The 14,442-nt window shown below is 47.8% G+C and overlaps 1 protein-coding gene across 6 annotated transcripts in view; it reads right to left on the reverse strand.

The window, feature by feature from the left end:
- The window catches only part of rock1 (Rho-associated, coiled-coil containing protein kinase 1), a 36,693-nt gene that overhangs the window by 17,556 nt on the left and 4,695 nt on the right, over positions 1 to 14,442 (reverse strand). For 5 of the 6 annotated variants that reach the window (XM_081695116.1, XM_081695117.1, XM_035519696.2 and 2 more), the window contains exons 2-16: positions 8,702 to 8,783; positions 6,591 to 6,691; positions 5,986 to 6,123; positions 5,431 to 5,606; positions 5,011 to 5,095; positions 4,224 to 4,368; positions 3,788 to 3,926; positions 3,268 to 3,359; positions 2,530 to 2,689; positions 2,136 to 2,205; positions 1,216 to 1,304; positions 969 to 1,017; positions 727 to 862; positions 412 to 503; positions 1 to 68 (exon numbers count right to left, since the gene is read on the reverse strand). The exon at positions 1 to 68 is cut by the window's left edge and continues 179 nt beyond it. In XM_081695116.1, the coding sequence (XP_081551242.1) occupies positions 1 to 68; positions 412 to 503; positions 727 to 862; positions 969 to 1,017; positions 1,216 to 1,304; positions 2,136 to 2,205; positions 2,530 to 2,689; positions 3,268 to 3,359; positions 3,788 to 3,926; positions 4,224 to 4,368; positions 5,011 to 5,095; positions 5,431 to 5,606; positions 5,986 to 6,123; positions 6,591 to 6,691; positions 8,702 to 8,783 (1,622 nt within the window). The remainder of the gene's footprint in view (positions 69 to 411; positions 504 to 726; positions 863 to 968; positions 1,018 to 1,215; positions 1,305 to 2,135; positions 2,206 to 2,529; positions 2,690 to 3,267; positions 3,360 to 3,787; positions 3,927 to 4,223; positions 4,369 to 5,010; positions 5,096 to 5,430; positions 5,607 to 5,985; positions 6,124 to 6,590; positions 6,692 to 8,701; positions 8,784 to 14,442) is intronic. The other variant, XM_081695118.1, reaches the window with a different exon arrangement.

Here is a 14,442-nt window from a genome sequence, read left to right on the forward strand (position 1 = left end):
GTCTGACTTTTCCTCAGCCGGGCCGCCGTGTCTGATTCCGCCCGCAGCAGGTCGTTGGCCTCTTCCAGCTGCCAAACACAATTACCGTTTAAATATATTGATCGCATGAGTGATAAAGATCAAGGTGTTTTTTCCAACAAGAAGATCCCTGTTATATTGAAACTGCTGCGGCTCTCAGAAGCCCAAACCGATAAACAGCTGAAAAGTTTCTACAGTGTTTGTTTTAAGTTATATCAAATGGAGTTTTTTTTTTTTTTTTACATGTTCACATCATCTGCCCTCCTATAAGACTTGCACAATATATTGATTTTAGGGATATTCCAGTTCACAAAGCAGCTGCTGCTAATCGGTATCGTTACTAAGTATCGATAAACTCAATGTATCGTGCGAGTCTTACAGAAGTGCACTGACCTGGTGCTGCAGCTGGGCGATCTTATCGCTGCAGGCCTGGGTGCTTTGGCTGATCTTCCTCATGTTCTCCAGCTGTTCCTTCAGAGAGGACACTGCACAGGACAAGACGGGACTGTCAGTGCAATGTCCTGTTACAGTAAGCCTACTGGAGGAGGGCTTCGTTACACCAGGACAATTAGAGTAACATTCTGTTACACTACTCCTTTTAAACCGATCACGGATCCAAGACCTAGTCCAAGGTCTTGTTACGTAAGCAGCCTCCTTACAGAAGAGTCATGTTACAGTAGCAGCAATGTCGGAGGAGGAAGAGTCAACCTTCGTTCTCCACGTTGCGTCTCTTCTCAGCTTCCTGGTCAGCTTTGCGCTGGTGCTCCGTCACCTTGTGCTGCAGTATTAGTTTATCCTTCTCCAGCAGAGATAAACTGGCCTCTGCAGTCTTCCTGGCATTGCCCTGAGGGACGGAGAGGACGAAGGGACAAAATTAATCAACAACGGACCACAATCGTCAGAAAACTTCAAGGCAGTTTGGAAGAAGCAGTTTTCCATTCTTTACTCACCTCTTCATCGAATTCTTTCGTTAACTTGTCTAGCTTGGTGCTGGATGCCCTGTGGGGTAAATTAGAAAAATCGATAACCCTGATTTAAAAAAATTATAAAGATGCGCTGTGTGGAGGCATGAATGAGGTGCACGAAGGACCAGGGTAGAACTTCACAAAGGCTTGCTGTTCACAGGCTGACGGCCAGATGGATGGGTGGAGATGTGGATGACTAAACGGATGGACAGATGGCCAGACAGCTGTATACCTGCACTTCTGCTCCAACTCGTCCTTCAGCTGCATCTCCCCGTGTAGCTGCTCCTCCAACTGGTGGATCCTCTTCTGTAGGTTCTCCAACTGGAAAACAAGCACGACACACAATTATTAAAGGCACTCAGTCACGCCACGCTACCGCGTGAGAGCACCCAGTCCCGCCACACACCCAATCACACGCTACCATCTGACAGTGCCCAGTCATGCCAAGCACCCAATCACACGCTACCATCTGACAGTCACATTACACAACCACCATCTGATCATCACTACCATTTTAAAACACACTATTATTTCCTAGCTTTCAGTCTGATGACATGTCTGTCATAAACATGGCTCTATGTCTAACGTGTTATGACTGTTTTGTATTTTAAATTATTTTATCTAAATGTCGTTTATTGTTGTAAAAAACTGAATCAGCTTGTGCAAATGTTTTCTATAAACGAAATGTTACTTACATTACCATCTGACATCATTGTCTCACCATTCTACAGCAAGCACACTGTAGTGTCCAAATTCACACCACAATAAAACAGATGCAAAGCAATATCCTTAGAATAGACCATCACACTACACATCACAGATCCTTATCTGTAAGGATACCCCTCTGTTAGTAACTACAGTTTTGACCACAGTAATGACATCTATTAATTCTCACACTGCGACACCACAGCGCAGGCAACACTGGCCAGCTAACACACTATTAACCACAATCAACCAAATCAACCACAGCAAACACACGCAGTGCAAGAATTCATGGTCCCCCAGGTGACACACAGATTTAAAAGATAATTCAGAGTCAGACCTCTAACCACTGGAGGCTAATAAAACCATCTGTGGCATCCTGCCCGTGACTGCCCAAACAGCTGGCTGCATGTAGCCGGCTGCGTGTAGCTGGCGTTCAGAGGCTCTTACATGGCTCTTGTCTTCTTTAGCGCTGCTGCTGTGTTTATCACTCGTCTTCATGCTTGACCCTCGAGGTGGCCTGTGTCAGAAGACATCTATCATCACTTATTAGAACCACACAAGAGCCAAGATTATGCTGCAAGGGAACAGTGACTCTTAAAGCAACTAGCCAGACACAACTAGCATCTCAATTATTTTTTCTTTCTTCTGGGTCCCCCCCCCCCCCGTATTTTCTTTTTTGACCTGTAGTGATTCTGTACCTCTGACAGGGTTCCCAGCTTAGTGGAATGTTTAAGTAGTTGCACAAGCTTTCCAAGGAGACTACAAATCCCTTCTGCAATCCTCTCTGGACAAGAGTGTCCGGTAAATTCTGTGGATGTAAATGTAAGTGAATCCTACTAACTGGTGTCCGCTGTAGTACGTGAAGCCGACAAAGGGGAGCTGGTTTCCAACAAAGGCTTTGGGGATGGGGAAGGTTTCCTCCTCTCCTCGATCCTCCTCGATGTCGTCAAAGTTGCTTGTGTCGACGTCGCTACTCAGTTCCGGCACAACGGGGGCAGCAGCTGTAGACATGGCCAAAAAAACCAACAAAGAAACCACAAATGACCTGCTTTATTCTGGCCTCTGCTCTGACTCCAGCAGATGTCCTCTAGCTAGCCTTATTCTGGCCTATGCTCTGACTCCAGCAGATGTCCTCTAGCTAGCCTTATTCTGGTCTCTGCTCTGACTCCAGCAGATGTCCTCTAGCTAGCCTTATTCTGGCCTCTGCTCTGACTCCAGCAGATGTCCTCTAGCTAGCCTTATTCTGGCCTCTGCTCTGACTCCAGCAGATGTCCTCTAGCTAGCCTTATTCTGGCCTCTGCTCTGACTCCAGCAGATGTCCTCTAGCTAGCCTTATTCTGGCCTCTGCTCTGACTCCAGCAGATGTCCTCTAGCTAGCCTTATTCTGGCCTCTGCTCTGACTTCAGCAGATGTCCTCTAGCTAGCCTTATTCTGGTCTCTGCTCTAACTCCAGCAGATGTGCTCTAGCTAGCCTTATTCTGGTCTCTGCTCTGACTCCAGCAGATGTCCTCTAGCTAGCCTTATTCTAGACACTGCTCTGACTCTAGCAGATGTCCTGAAGGCAAATCTGCTGACTCACTCTCCCTGATGCTCGCCCAGCTCCACTGGTCATTCTTGAAGAAAGGGTGACGTTTGATCTCATCCACGCCGTTACGCCCTAACCGCACTTCCCTGGAAACGACACACAACCCAGACAGTATCAATATAACCAGTTTGTCATATTAAACAAAGCTTGTCTGCAATTCCACCTTGCAGCTTTCAGACCCATGAACATTCATCTTTAATTTGGCCAATCAGGTAACGATATTCAACATGGATAATACTGATGGACCAATAAGCTGAGCACTCAATGATGGTTAACTGTTATCATATATATTATTCTGCAAAATACACAATAGCTTCAAACACAATTTCACATGTATTGTGTTAGCCTCTAGTGAATAACAATACAATGTTCTATTTCCCATTACAAACCCTCACCCCTACCCCAAGGCGGTGGACGCCAGGAGTTCACTGTACGTCCTATAGAAGGTTTCGTCTACACTTGTTCTGGGTTCCTCAGAAGCTACTCAGTCTGGTAGAAAGGCTGGTCAGCTGACCTGTCAGTGAGGAAGCCACAAATGAGACTCTTGGCATCCTTGGAGATGTCACTGTCGTCGGGGAAGGTCAGCGCGTTCTTGTGGTTCATGATCTTGCTGTACGTCCCCACCAGGGAGTCGGCATAAAACGGCGTGTCACCTGATCGCAAGCATTAACCAATCAGCTGACCATGGTTTTTTACTGCTCTACAACACCATTCTCTGCGATGTCTCCACACATGCTGACGCAAGCAGGCAGAGATCTGCTGGCCATCTCAGGAAACCCCCTCCATTGAGATTAAGACCCACACCACTGAGATTCACTGATAGTGAATATTAAATGGAAAATAAGGACTGTAAGATGCAAAGATGAACGAGTGCAAGAGGGGCTAAATAGCTACATAAGACCTTCTACATGTCCATGGGCTTCTGCACGTGTGGTGGAGCTGAAACTCACCGACAAGCATTTCATACAGGAAGACCCCCACCGACCACCAGTCGCACTCCCGGCCGTAGTATCCGTCTCCACCCTGAGACTTCAGCACCTCCGGAGAGATGTAGTCGGGCGTCCCCACCGCCGTGTCGCATCGTACCATACCATCCTGAGAAGTGCCAAGATGGGGGAAAAACCCTCACTCAAAAAACATCGCAGCTGCTACCACGGGTCTGAACTCTTATTAAGTCCAACTTCTAATTAGCAAAGACAAGAGACCCTGAGGAGGCCCTGTGTGTCCTGAACCTGAACCATGCATCCTGGGTAGCTCAAACCCAGGGCTGACAGGAGGTAATCATGAGCTCTGACCACCAGACCAAGGAGCAGTTCCCTGGTACAGCAGCAAGAGCACCTGTTTAACCTTACTAAGAGACGGTCTCAGTCACACCAGATTTACATTACTTAGTCAATACAAACTCACTTCAGAGTTTCCCTGCTAACTAGTCAGGCCAAGTTTATATCAGAGTTACTCTACTGATGAAGTTAGTCAGTAGACAACCCCAGTCTACTGACAAGACAACAACATTTACAGCATTTAGCTGAGGCTTTTATTCAAAGTGATTTACAATTCTGACTGAACACAATTTGAGCAGTTGAGGCTTAAGGGTCTTGCTCAGGGGCCCAACAGTGGCAACTCGGCAGTGGAAGGGCTTGAACCAGCAACCCTCCAGTTACAAGTCAAGTACCTTAACCAATGAGCTACCACTGTCCCACAACCCCAGTCCACTGACAAGGCAACCCCAGTCCAAACCTGGTTCATCTTCATGCAGGTACCGAAGTCTGCCAACTTCAAGTGGCCCGTTTTGTCCAGCAACATGTTGTCAGGTTTCACGTCCCTGTAGGGAAAAGAGCAAAGATCAGGTCAGAGCGGAACGAGCGCTGGCACTCTGCCAAGCACGCTGTCTTCTACCAGATACACTCCAGAAACCCAGGCGCTGAGAACACACGCGTGTTACGCTCACGTCCTAACTTACCCTCAGGGAACTTCTCTCCCCCAGCGTTTAAGTTCTGATTTCACGGGATTAGTTTATTAACCATGTGAATCCATAATTGTAAAATTAATCTAGAATTGACAAATTAATGCTTATAAACAATATCATCTAACCTGGTAAGTTATTTAAAACACTAAACACGTGTTTACATTGAAAGCAATAACACTTGTAAACTGGACCTGTGGATGAAGCCCATGGCGTGGATGCCATCCAGCGCCAGCACCACCTCGGCCGTGTAGAAGCGCGCCCACTTCTCTGGCACATCGTAGTTACTCATCAGGTTCACCAGGTCTCCACCCGGCATATACTCCATCACCATGTAGAGGTAGCGGTCGTCCTGGAACGCGTAGAACAGCTGCAGACAGCCCAGAACAGCCAGCAGAAGATCAGCATGGACCCAACAGCCACTCCACACCACAGTTCAAACATGTGAGAGGTTTAACCATCAGCCAGTTCACTTCAAGTTTGATGTTAGCAGCTTGAATACTGAACTTTTTCAATACAATTTTTTTTAAAATAAAGCAAACTAATATATTCTGTCGTGATCGAGTCCTATGATCATATCAGACCCACTAGAAGATTATTACAGTGCTTCTCATAGCTCCCATATGGAAGTCCTGGAGGTTTACACTACAGAGTAGCGAGTCCCCTATTCCGACTCCAACACTGACAGGAAGAGTTGGGGATCAGGACAGAGCAGCTGCCTTCCAGGCCTGTAGGTGGCAGTGCCGTACCTGGACCACCCAGGAGCTGTCGGCGAACGCCATGATGTCCCTCTCCTCCCAGAAGAATGCCGAGTCCGAGCGTTTGATCATCTCAAACTTGCTGAGAAGCTTCATGGCAAAGACCTTTCTGGTGGCTTTGTGTCTCACCTGCAGAAGGGAGAGAAGAGGCGGGGCTGAGGGCGGGGCTCACAGACAGGACTGGTGTTCATGCCTCGAACCCACCACACCCTGGAAATCATGAACATAAGTCCAGTGTCTTGTTTACTCCGAGGGCTTTAACATACATGGGAGTGTTTAAGCGGGAGTTTAAGGAGGGTATGTCCTCTACAGGGAGGTGGACCTCCAAGAACATGTCCCAGAATGGCCAAGCCATGGTTGGGGCTACCATGGCAACCAGGACCAGGTTGACTCATTTCACTATGAATGAAGTTCTGAACAGAACTGTGTTTATCACCTCAGGAGAATATTGTGGAGTACTACTGCACCCAAACATAACGAACAAAAATATCACAGTTAAAACACGTGTGAAACATAACACATTTAAACGTGTTTAAAACAGATGTATTAAAGCAAAGCCCTGGGTGGACCACGTCCAAAACCCAGAGGAGTCTCACCAGCTGCACCTCTCCGAACGCCCCTCTGCCGATGACCTTGACCACCTCGTAGTCATCAGCCTTCATCCGCAGGCTACGAATCTTACTGATTGTGTTCTTATCTGGGGGGGAGAAATGTGGCAGGTAACAGAAACTCAGAAATGTTTAAGATCCAGATATGAACAGGTTCAAAACAGGTGCCCCTTCCACAGGTTAAAGTGCAGTTCTACAGGAGGCCTGATTCCGCCTTCCCTGGTCACCACACCAACACATCACACCAGTCAGGCACATAGGCAGGGGAAAACCACCCAGAGACCAGAGCTCCAATCAGGCAGCTCCACTCCCGATAAAAGATCTCGCCCAACCGCACGGCAAACAGCACCATCTCGGTCTCTACGAACACTAGGATTCTACTTCAGAAAACATGACGCAAACATACGTTACTTGCTGTCCGCTTAGAACACGCCAGCTGAACCCAGCCACTTCACACAGGGCTGTCCCGCAGAGCAGATTCCAGAGCCCTGAAGCAGGGACTCCCAGACCCTGGGCCCAGAACGCCATGCACAGCACGCATGTGTGTCTCCTCTCCAGCAGCTCAACACCTGAGCCAGGTATCCGGGGCCCTCCAAACCCCCAGACAGGGATCAATTGCTCCCCTGGCGGGATGAGTCAGGCATGCTGGAGGAGAGCACAGGGGCAGAGCATGGGGTAGCCAGAGCACTGACAGGCTCTCAGGAAGGTGAGCAATGGTACTCTACCTGCACCACTTATGTGGAGATCCCAGATTGGGTTTTAGTGCTGGGATGACTGGAATGGGTACAATGGTGCAGTAGTGGGCAGTGGTGGCTCAGTGGTTAAGGTACTGGACTAGTAAACAGAAGGTTGCCAGTTCAAGCCCCACCACTAAGTTTCCACTGTTAAGCCCCTGAACAAGAGTCTTAACCCTCAATTACTCAAGTTGAGTTCAGTCATAAACAATTTTTTGGGGATAAAAGTCTCAAGATAAATGTGCTAAATGTAGTCAGATCGACCAATACTGTACGACACACCCCCTACGGGCCACATGACACGTCCCCTCCAATGCTGTCCAGTCTTTCCAACACAATTGCAGGCAGGGCAGATGGGAACCCCCCCCCATTCAATCTTTCCGCAAGGGAGCCCAATGTAGATGTGGGTGAGACAGATGTCACAGTAAAGTGGAGCTCAGGTTTGGTTTAATATGCGTTTAACACACGTGACCTTGACACGTCCTGCCACACGTCTCACTGGCCCTCATGTCAGCGTCCCGCTGAACGTGGCACTGTGAATCTGGCTGTGGGGCTCGATGAGGGCGCAGGGGTCTCGTTTCCCCATTGTGGTTTGTTTGTGCACCACTCAGACGCGACATCACCCGTGGCACGCATTTTAACATGGTCAGACACACCACACCAAAAATAAACCATCGGAAAATGCCCGGGTGCTCAACAACAAGCCACACCGGCATACAGCCCTCTAAACTCTGAGATTACAAATTCTGAAAGCCTCACAGGACAGGAAAGAAAGCTATATTTCACAGCGCTGAGGCAGGGGACCCGGTCTTCAAACCTCATGCTTTCTGAAAACGACGAGACGACAGTGAAGGTCACACAGACGCTGCCTCAGCGGGGAGACCGAAGCAACACCACCGCTGACCTTTGACACTGAAACTGCCGAGACACACAGCCTGCAACTGGATGCTGGTTATCGTGTTCTGAAGGTCACAGCAGTTTTGAACTTTGGCAATTGTGAAGGTCACAGCAGGCAGCAGGCTGTCGACCCTCAATAACGCACGTGTGACGCTGAATCACGCAGTGTCGGTGAGTCATAAGGAAACACTAAAGAACCTCATGCACCTGCAAGGAGCTCTGATCAATTACCACATCATAACAGTCAAACATATCCAGCTGTGTGTGTGTGTGAGAATGTGTGTGAGAGAGAAAGTATAGTGTAGTGTGGTGGCAGAACCTTTGATGAGGGAGCACTGAACACCAGACACAGTAGTGTGCTGGTCAGCCTCTGAGCCCGGGGACTAAGCACATACCTGTAGGCTCTCCCCAACACCTCAGTCACATACAGAGGCTTCCAACAAACACCAGACACACAGCCCTACTCACATCGGTTCAGGAAGTTGTCGATACTCTTGTTCTTCCTCAAGGCAGGGAAATCGAGGTCGTAGACCAGAGCATCCAAACCATCCTGAGAAAACAGTGAAACAGTTCATCAGAGATCCTGGCAAAAGATTCAAAAACATTTCACAAGTTTGCTTGGATGTCAGTGGAGAAAATAAAAGATTCTGTAATCAAAAAGCAAATGGTTAGTTTCTAAGTCTTTAAACAAGCCATGATGATCTCAATCACCACCTAATTTCTGAGGAAGTGGAAGGACCCTAACTACAGGAATGACTAAAGTGAGAAGCCCTCAGCCGTCATTTCTAGCCAACGGCAAGCACCTGACTTCCACCTTACGAGCCGAACGCTGTGGACAAACAGCTGAATCCACAGAGTTTCAGACAATCAGAATGACACAAAGTCCAAGATTGTTTGGAGAATTTTTCACTACCCATATTTCCAGGATTCTGTCCACACATTTCATTCACTGCTGTCATTTTGTTCTGGACATCCTAAGATATTTAGACACTTCATCATTTTAATTAATTAATTCTAGACATTTTAAAGCATGTTCATCGGTCTCTGGGTTACGCAGTGCTTTCCTGATTATGAAGGATCAGTTGTCAAGTATGACAATTCCAACTGGTCCAATTTCTTAAACTCAAAAAGCAGAATTTCTTAAAGGCATCTTAAATGTCCTAAATATATAAATATAAAACATAAAATAAGCCACTTATTCAAAACCAGAAAACAACCACCAAACCCAACGTAAAGGCGTGTGACGTGTCGCCGGGCCATGCCATGACCCAGTCCTCACCGTCAGACCAGCTTTGCGGACACAGTGATGTTTGGGTGTTATTGATCTAAACATCACATTCCTGAAATGTTCTTCCTTACACAACATTAAAGACAGTATTCGCGTTTGACCCGCAGCTTTTCCACGGAAATACCCAGTCATTTCTAGGCCAAGCAATGTATCGGACGGGTGGCAACATTAAAACAACCTGAGCGTGCCAATCGGAGCACCGCAGGAGAGGACGAGTGGAAAGGAGAAGTGAAATGCCACAAAGCCATGAGAGGGACGAGTACAACTCGCCCACCGCGCGGGCGACACCAGTGGGGTTTACGCTGATCTGCTGTAATCCCGCAAGTCTCTCCCAATTAGGATTCTGAGACAGTGTATCCCTGGAGTTCTGCATTCATCTATTTTCTGCTGTGAGTTTCTGTTTCTGTGATTTTAGACTTCACGATCGTGATGTTGCCAAAGGCTCTACAAGGCAAACTGCGCTGTCTCTCCAGGATCCTGACTGATCTCAACTGATCCCAGATACTCCAGATGGGTGTTCTGAATCGTAGCATTTGCAGAATACCGTAAATGTATATAAATGTTACAGGCTAATATCCAACCATGACATCATGGGATTAGTCTTAATGTGCATATCACAAATGCAACGTCTAGCAGTGCAATGTTGGTGCAGGGTTTGCGTTATTACTGTGCTGGCTGCTTCCATACACTGCAGCCAGTGTTCATGGGAAAAAAAAAACCTTCTGGCATGGACAGTGAGGGGGAGGCCCAAGGTTTGAGTCTGTTTTTTTGGCCTTGAGGGTGAGGGGGCGGAAACATTTTGGGTCTCACTGAGGGTCAGGGGAGTTGGATACCCAGTTGGAGACTGAAGTTACTTGGACCTGAACTTTTCAGTTCTTGGTCTGCTTCATCTCTTCCTGCCTTCAGATCAACTTTGTCTGTTTTCTGGTTCATTTTTTAAGGCATGACAAGAGAACCATGTTGTGCTGATGTACCAGCAGAAGCGGAGGGAGAGAGATCCAGAGATGTGACTCAGATGGACAAAGCTTTCTCCTGCAGGGAAACTAAGAAAAACCTCACGCCTGCCAGAATGACAGACCTTCTCATTTGCTCTCTAAAGCAGATTTACATTTCCAGTAGATTCCAATAGATTTTTCAGTAGAACATCTTCCTTGTGCTGGTGCACTGGAAATTGTACTGAAGATTCCGAACACCCTCCCCTTCGATGTTCCAGAAAGACTGGACTTTTACTCTGACCCGCGTGATTTAAGACTGTTGTGCCATAACACATCCAAACACCCACAAAACAAGGGCAGGATATTTACATTTATGGCATTTAGCTGGTCAGGATATTCAGTGCATACACACACACAAAAACCAATAAATATGCATTTTTGATTTCGACTTATTAATTGACATACTGTTACCCTCTGACATAAGCAAGCAATGACAGACAAACTTTAATCCAACAGATGTAGAGTTATGAGAAGTAGTGTGAGTCTGGGCTTGGTGGTATAGCATTAGAGTCTGGGAGTGTGTGTGTGTGCACTCTGAGGTGCAGTGCTTTTGCTGGACTTCCTTACACACACACACACACACACACACACACACACACACACACACACACATTCCGAACTCTGCACAACAGCCATAGCCCCCTGCAGGACAACACACATGGCAAGGAGTTATTTAAAGAATGCAGCCAAACGGGTTCTCCACAGAGACTTGGAGTCATGAGGGTGGGTGGGTGTGTGCGTGTGCACTTGCATGTTGGGAGGGTATAAACGGGCTTTATTTTGAAGTCTCCAGATGGAGACAGCAAAAGAAACAGAGAGAGTCAACCACATACACATGATGCCATTTAAAATGTGAATGAAACCCAAAGTTCAGCTGTTGACTTCAACCAAGGCAGCTCTAGTAAAGCACAGAGTGAGAAAGGACAGGAATCCACACAGACAGTTTTGCCCCACCCATCTGAACCAGTCTCTAGCTGAGCTCCCGTGTGCTTGTGCTCTTTGCAACAGAGAGTGTTTGAGTCAACTTGAGAGTTTGAGGGTGGCATGTCTTCTCCATCACCTCCATCTTTCTCATGGTTGCTTCAGCGTCTCCTGCAGGCACAGAGCAGGCCCTTGTTCTGTGCCAGATCGTGGGGGTCCTGCCACTGTGAGACTGAACGCGTGGTACTGGGTCATTAAAAGGTCTGCACTGTAGGGAACCTGGCAAGAAAAGACTCCGGAAACAGAGTCAGCGTCCCTCAGCCTCCACCCTGAGTCATGAGAGCCCTGCTGGGTCTGGAACCAGGAGGGCCTTTCTGGGAGGGTCCGGACCCGGCAGAAAGGCCCTCCTGGGTCTGGACGCTTCTCCACCCACAGGTTGGGTGGTGTAAATCAGGCTAATCAGTGTCAGTCAGGACTATAAGTGAGAACCCTGTGTCTTCTTCACTGCTCACCCCTGGGAAAATCCCCTCGTCATCATCCTCGTACTACAAATCATGACTGAGACACAGAAACTCGCTGGCGAGCCGATCAGGTGACTCGGCTATTGCCCGGACTTCATTATTTTGACCAAAACCTTTTTGTTTATTGGATCATCTGTGATTTATCAAAACAGCCACAGCACATGCATCAGGAACATCTGCAATTGGTCAAGATGCTCACAGAGCAGACGTCTGGAGCAGAGAGAGGCACCACGCTACTCCCTGCAGAGCTGAGTAGGTCACCTTGTGACCTTTGCAGTCTTGAGTCAGGCTTAGCCGGGTGACCCCGACCTGGCACACAGTCCCAGGTTAAAGTGACCTGCAGGAATAGTGTCATTAGACCAGCTACGAGCTCTAACACACTCGGTTCCAAATCCTTTATTTAGTAAGCAGACAGAAACAAAAACATGGTTTAGGATAAACTAAAAACAAGACGTCATGGAAGTCCGGAGACTTGCAATCCCAGTGCAGTGGCATATTTCACAGTTGGGATCGAATGAGTTCAAATACAGCGAGGACAGCAAGACACCTCCTCTCTTCCCAAGGCTGCTTGTTTAAACGAAGGCATCAGGTTAAAACTTCCAGTGTTAGCAAAGAATGAACACTGCTGTGAGCATCATGCTATGATGGCATGATAACTGGCTTCCAATTAATCTACATTTACACCATTTAGTTGATGATTTTATCCAAAGCAACTTACAATTCTGACTGAACACAATTTGAGTAATTGAGGGTTAAGGGTCTTGTTCAGGGGCTCAACAGCAGAAACCTGGCAGTGGTGGGACTTGCATTGGCAACCTTAACCCCTGAGATACTGCTGCCCCTGTAGCACACTCACCCCTAAGAGAGTGGAGAACACACAGATTACACTCAAGTGCTGAGGACAGGATCCAGTAAGGGATTCATTTCCTTTGATCAACACACTCCGCACCACTTTGGTGGGAATCAGTCCAATTAACTCCCATCAGATTAAGTCATAAACCACTTGTGTGGGTGTGTGCTAAGCCAGAACAGGAAGAGTGTTAAGACTGGCCAGCAGGTGGCAGTAGTGAGCATGATATTAGTGCTGAAGTTGATGAACACAGGCCTCTACCAATCAACGGTGAGTAGAAAAGTCACACAGGGCAGTCTTTGCCCCGCCACCCAGAGGGCTGTCTCTAGAAAAATAATCAAATGGTCCCAGCATAACCACAACACTTGTTTCCACCCCACACCCTCACCAACAGAAGAAGAAAAGAAAGAATTTAAAGAGCTTCACATTACACACATAAATCATTTAAGAAAAACAGCCACACCAATTTCACCTGGTCAGTAAGTAAAGGAACCCCAAATCAAGCAATTTTATACAAGCCACACACACACACACACACACACACACACACACACACACACACACACACACACAGCAGGGTCAACGATGCGACCTTAACCAGTGTCACAGCTGAGGAGCGGACCTGACACTACAGCAACCCGCCAGAGCTGATAAGGTCCTCCGGAGCAGAGCAGGACTGCACATACGTGTTTGTGTGTCTGTGTGTGTGTACAAGGAAACAAAGTGAGCGGAGAGTCTCTCTGTCATGCAGACTGTGACCTCTGACCCTCTCAACATGCCAGGAGCTTCTAACGCCTCCATCACCAAGCGCTGCAGGACACGGCCGACACTTCCAACATATCAGCTCAGCGGCACGGCCAAGGAGCCGCAAATATCCTCACAAATGAGCAAATGCTAAAATCAAAACTGAAGTGTGAAACAGTGGCGTCATACCGTGGAAGAAAACCCCTGTTCTTAGACACAGGAAGCCCACGATGTCAGTATGACCAAAGCGATGCCTTACAGCATCACCTAAAAAAGGAACCTCTGTGAAAGAAGGAAACCGAACTTGAAGTAGGTTAAGGCCCTGGGAGCGGGACGGCTGTCCTGGAGCGGGGTAAGGCCCTGGGAGCGGGACGGCCGTCCTGAAGCGGGGTAAGGCGTGAAGCATGCTGAACAGAGCAGATAAAAGGGCTGAGGACTCCGAGTGCCTGCCCACACTGACAGGAGAACCACTACAGCTCGGCAGTGCCAGGCGATCGGAGCCAGATTATCTAACCGACTCTACAGCCAGGCACGAGGTGATGACAGCCGGAACGAGAGGCGCTATTTATGGGTTCGGCGTTGCATGCTGGGAAGACTTTAATTGTTACCAGGTCTTCAAAGATCTTCCCTCATCCATAGCAGAGCTCCTCCTGGACTCCTAACAAATGTAAAGAAGTCAGCACAATGTAGCATCAGACAAAAACTAAACCAAAAACTGAGCAGAATGTGAAGACAGGATTACTCCGTGACTGAGGAAGGGTAGCTCACCCTGAGGCAGCACTGGACAAAGGGAACTAGTGGGAATGGGATAGAGCCTCAGGCTGTGTAGGGAACTAGTGGGAATGGTATACAACCTCAGGCCATAAAGGGAACTAGTGGGAATAGGATAT

The sequence above is a fragment of the Electrophorus electricus genome, chromosome 13 (genome assembly GCF_041902795.1).
Source record: "Electrophorus electricus isolate QZ-2024a chromosome 13, ASM4190279v1, whole genome shotgun sequence".
Taxonomy (NCBI): Eukaryota; Metazoa; Chordata; class Actinopteri; order Gymnotiformes; family Gymnotidae; genus Electrophorus; species Electrophorus electricus.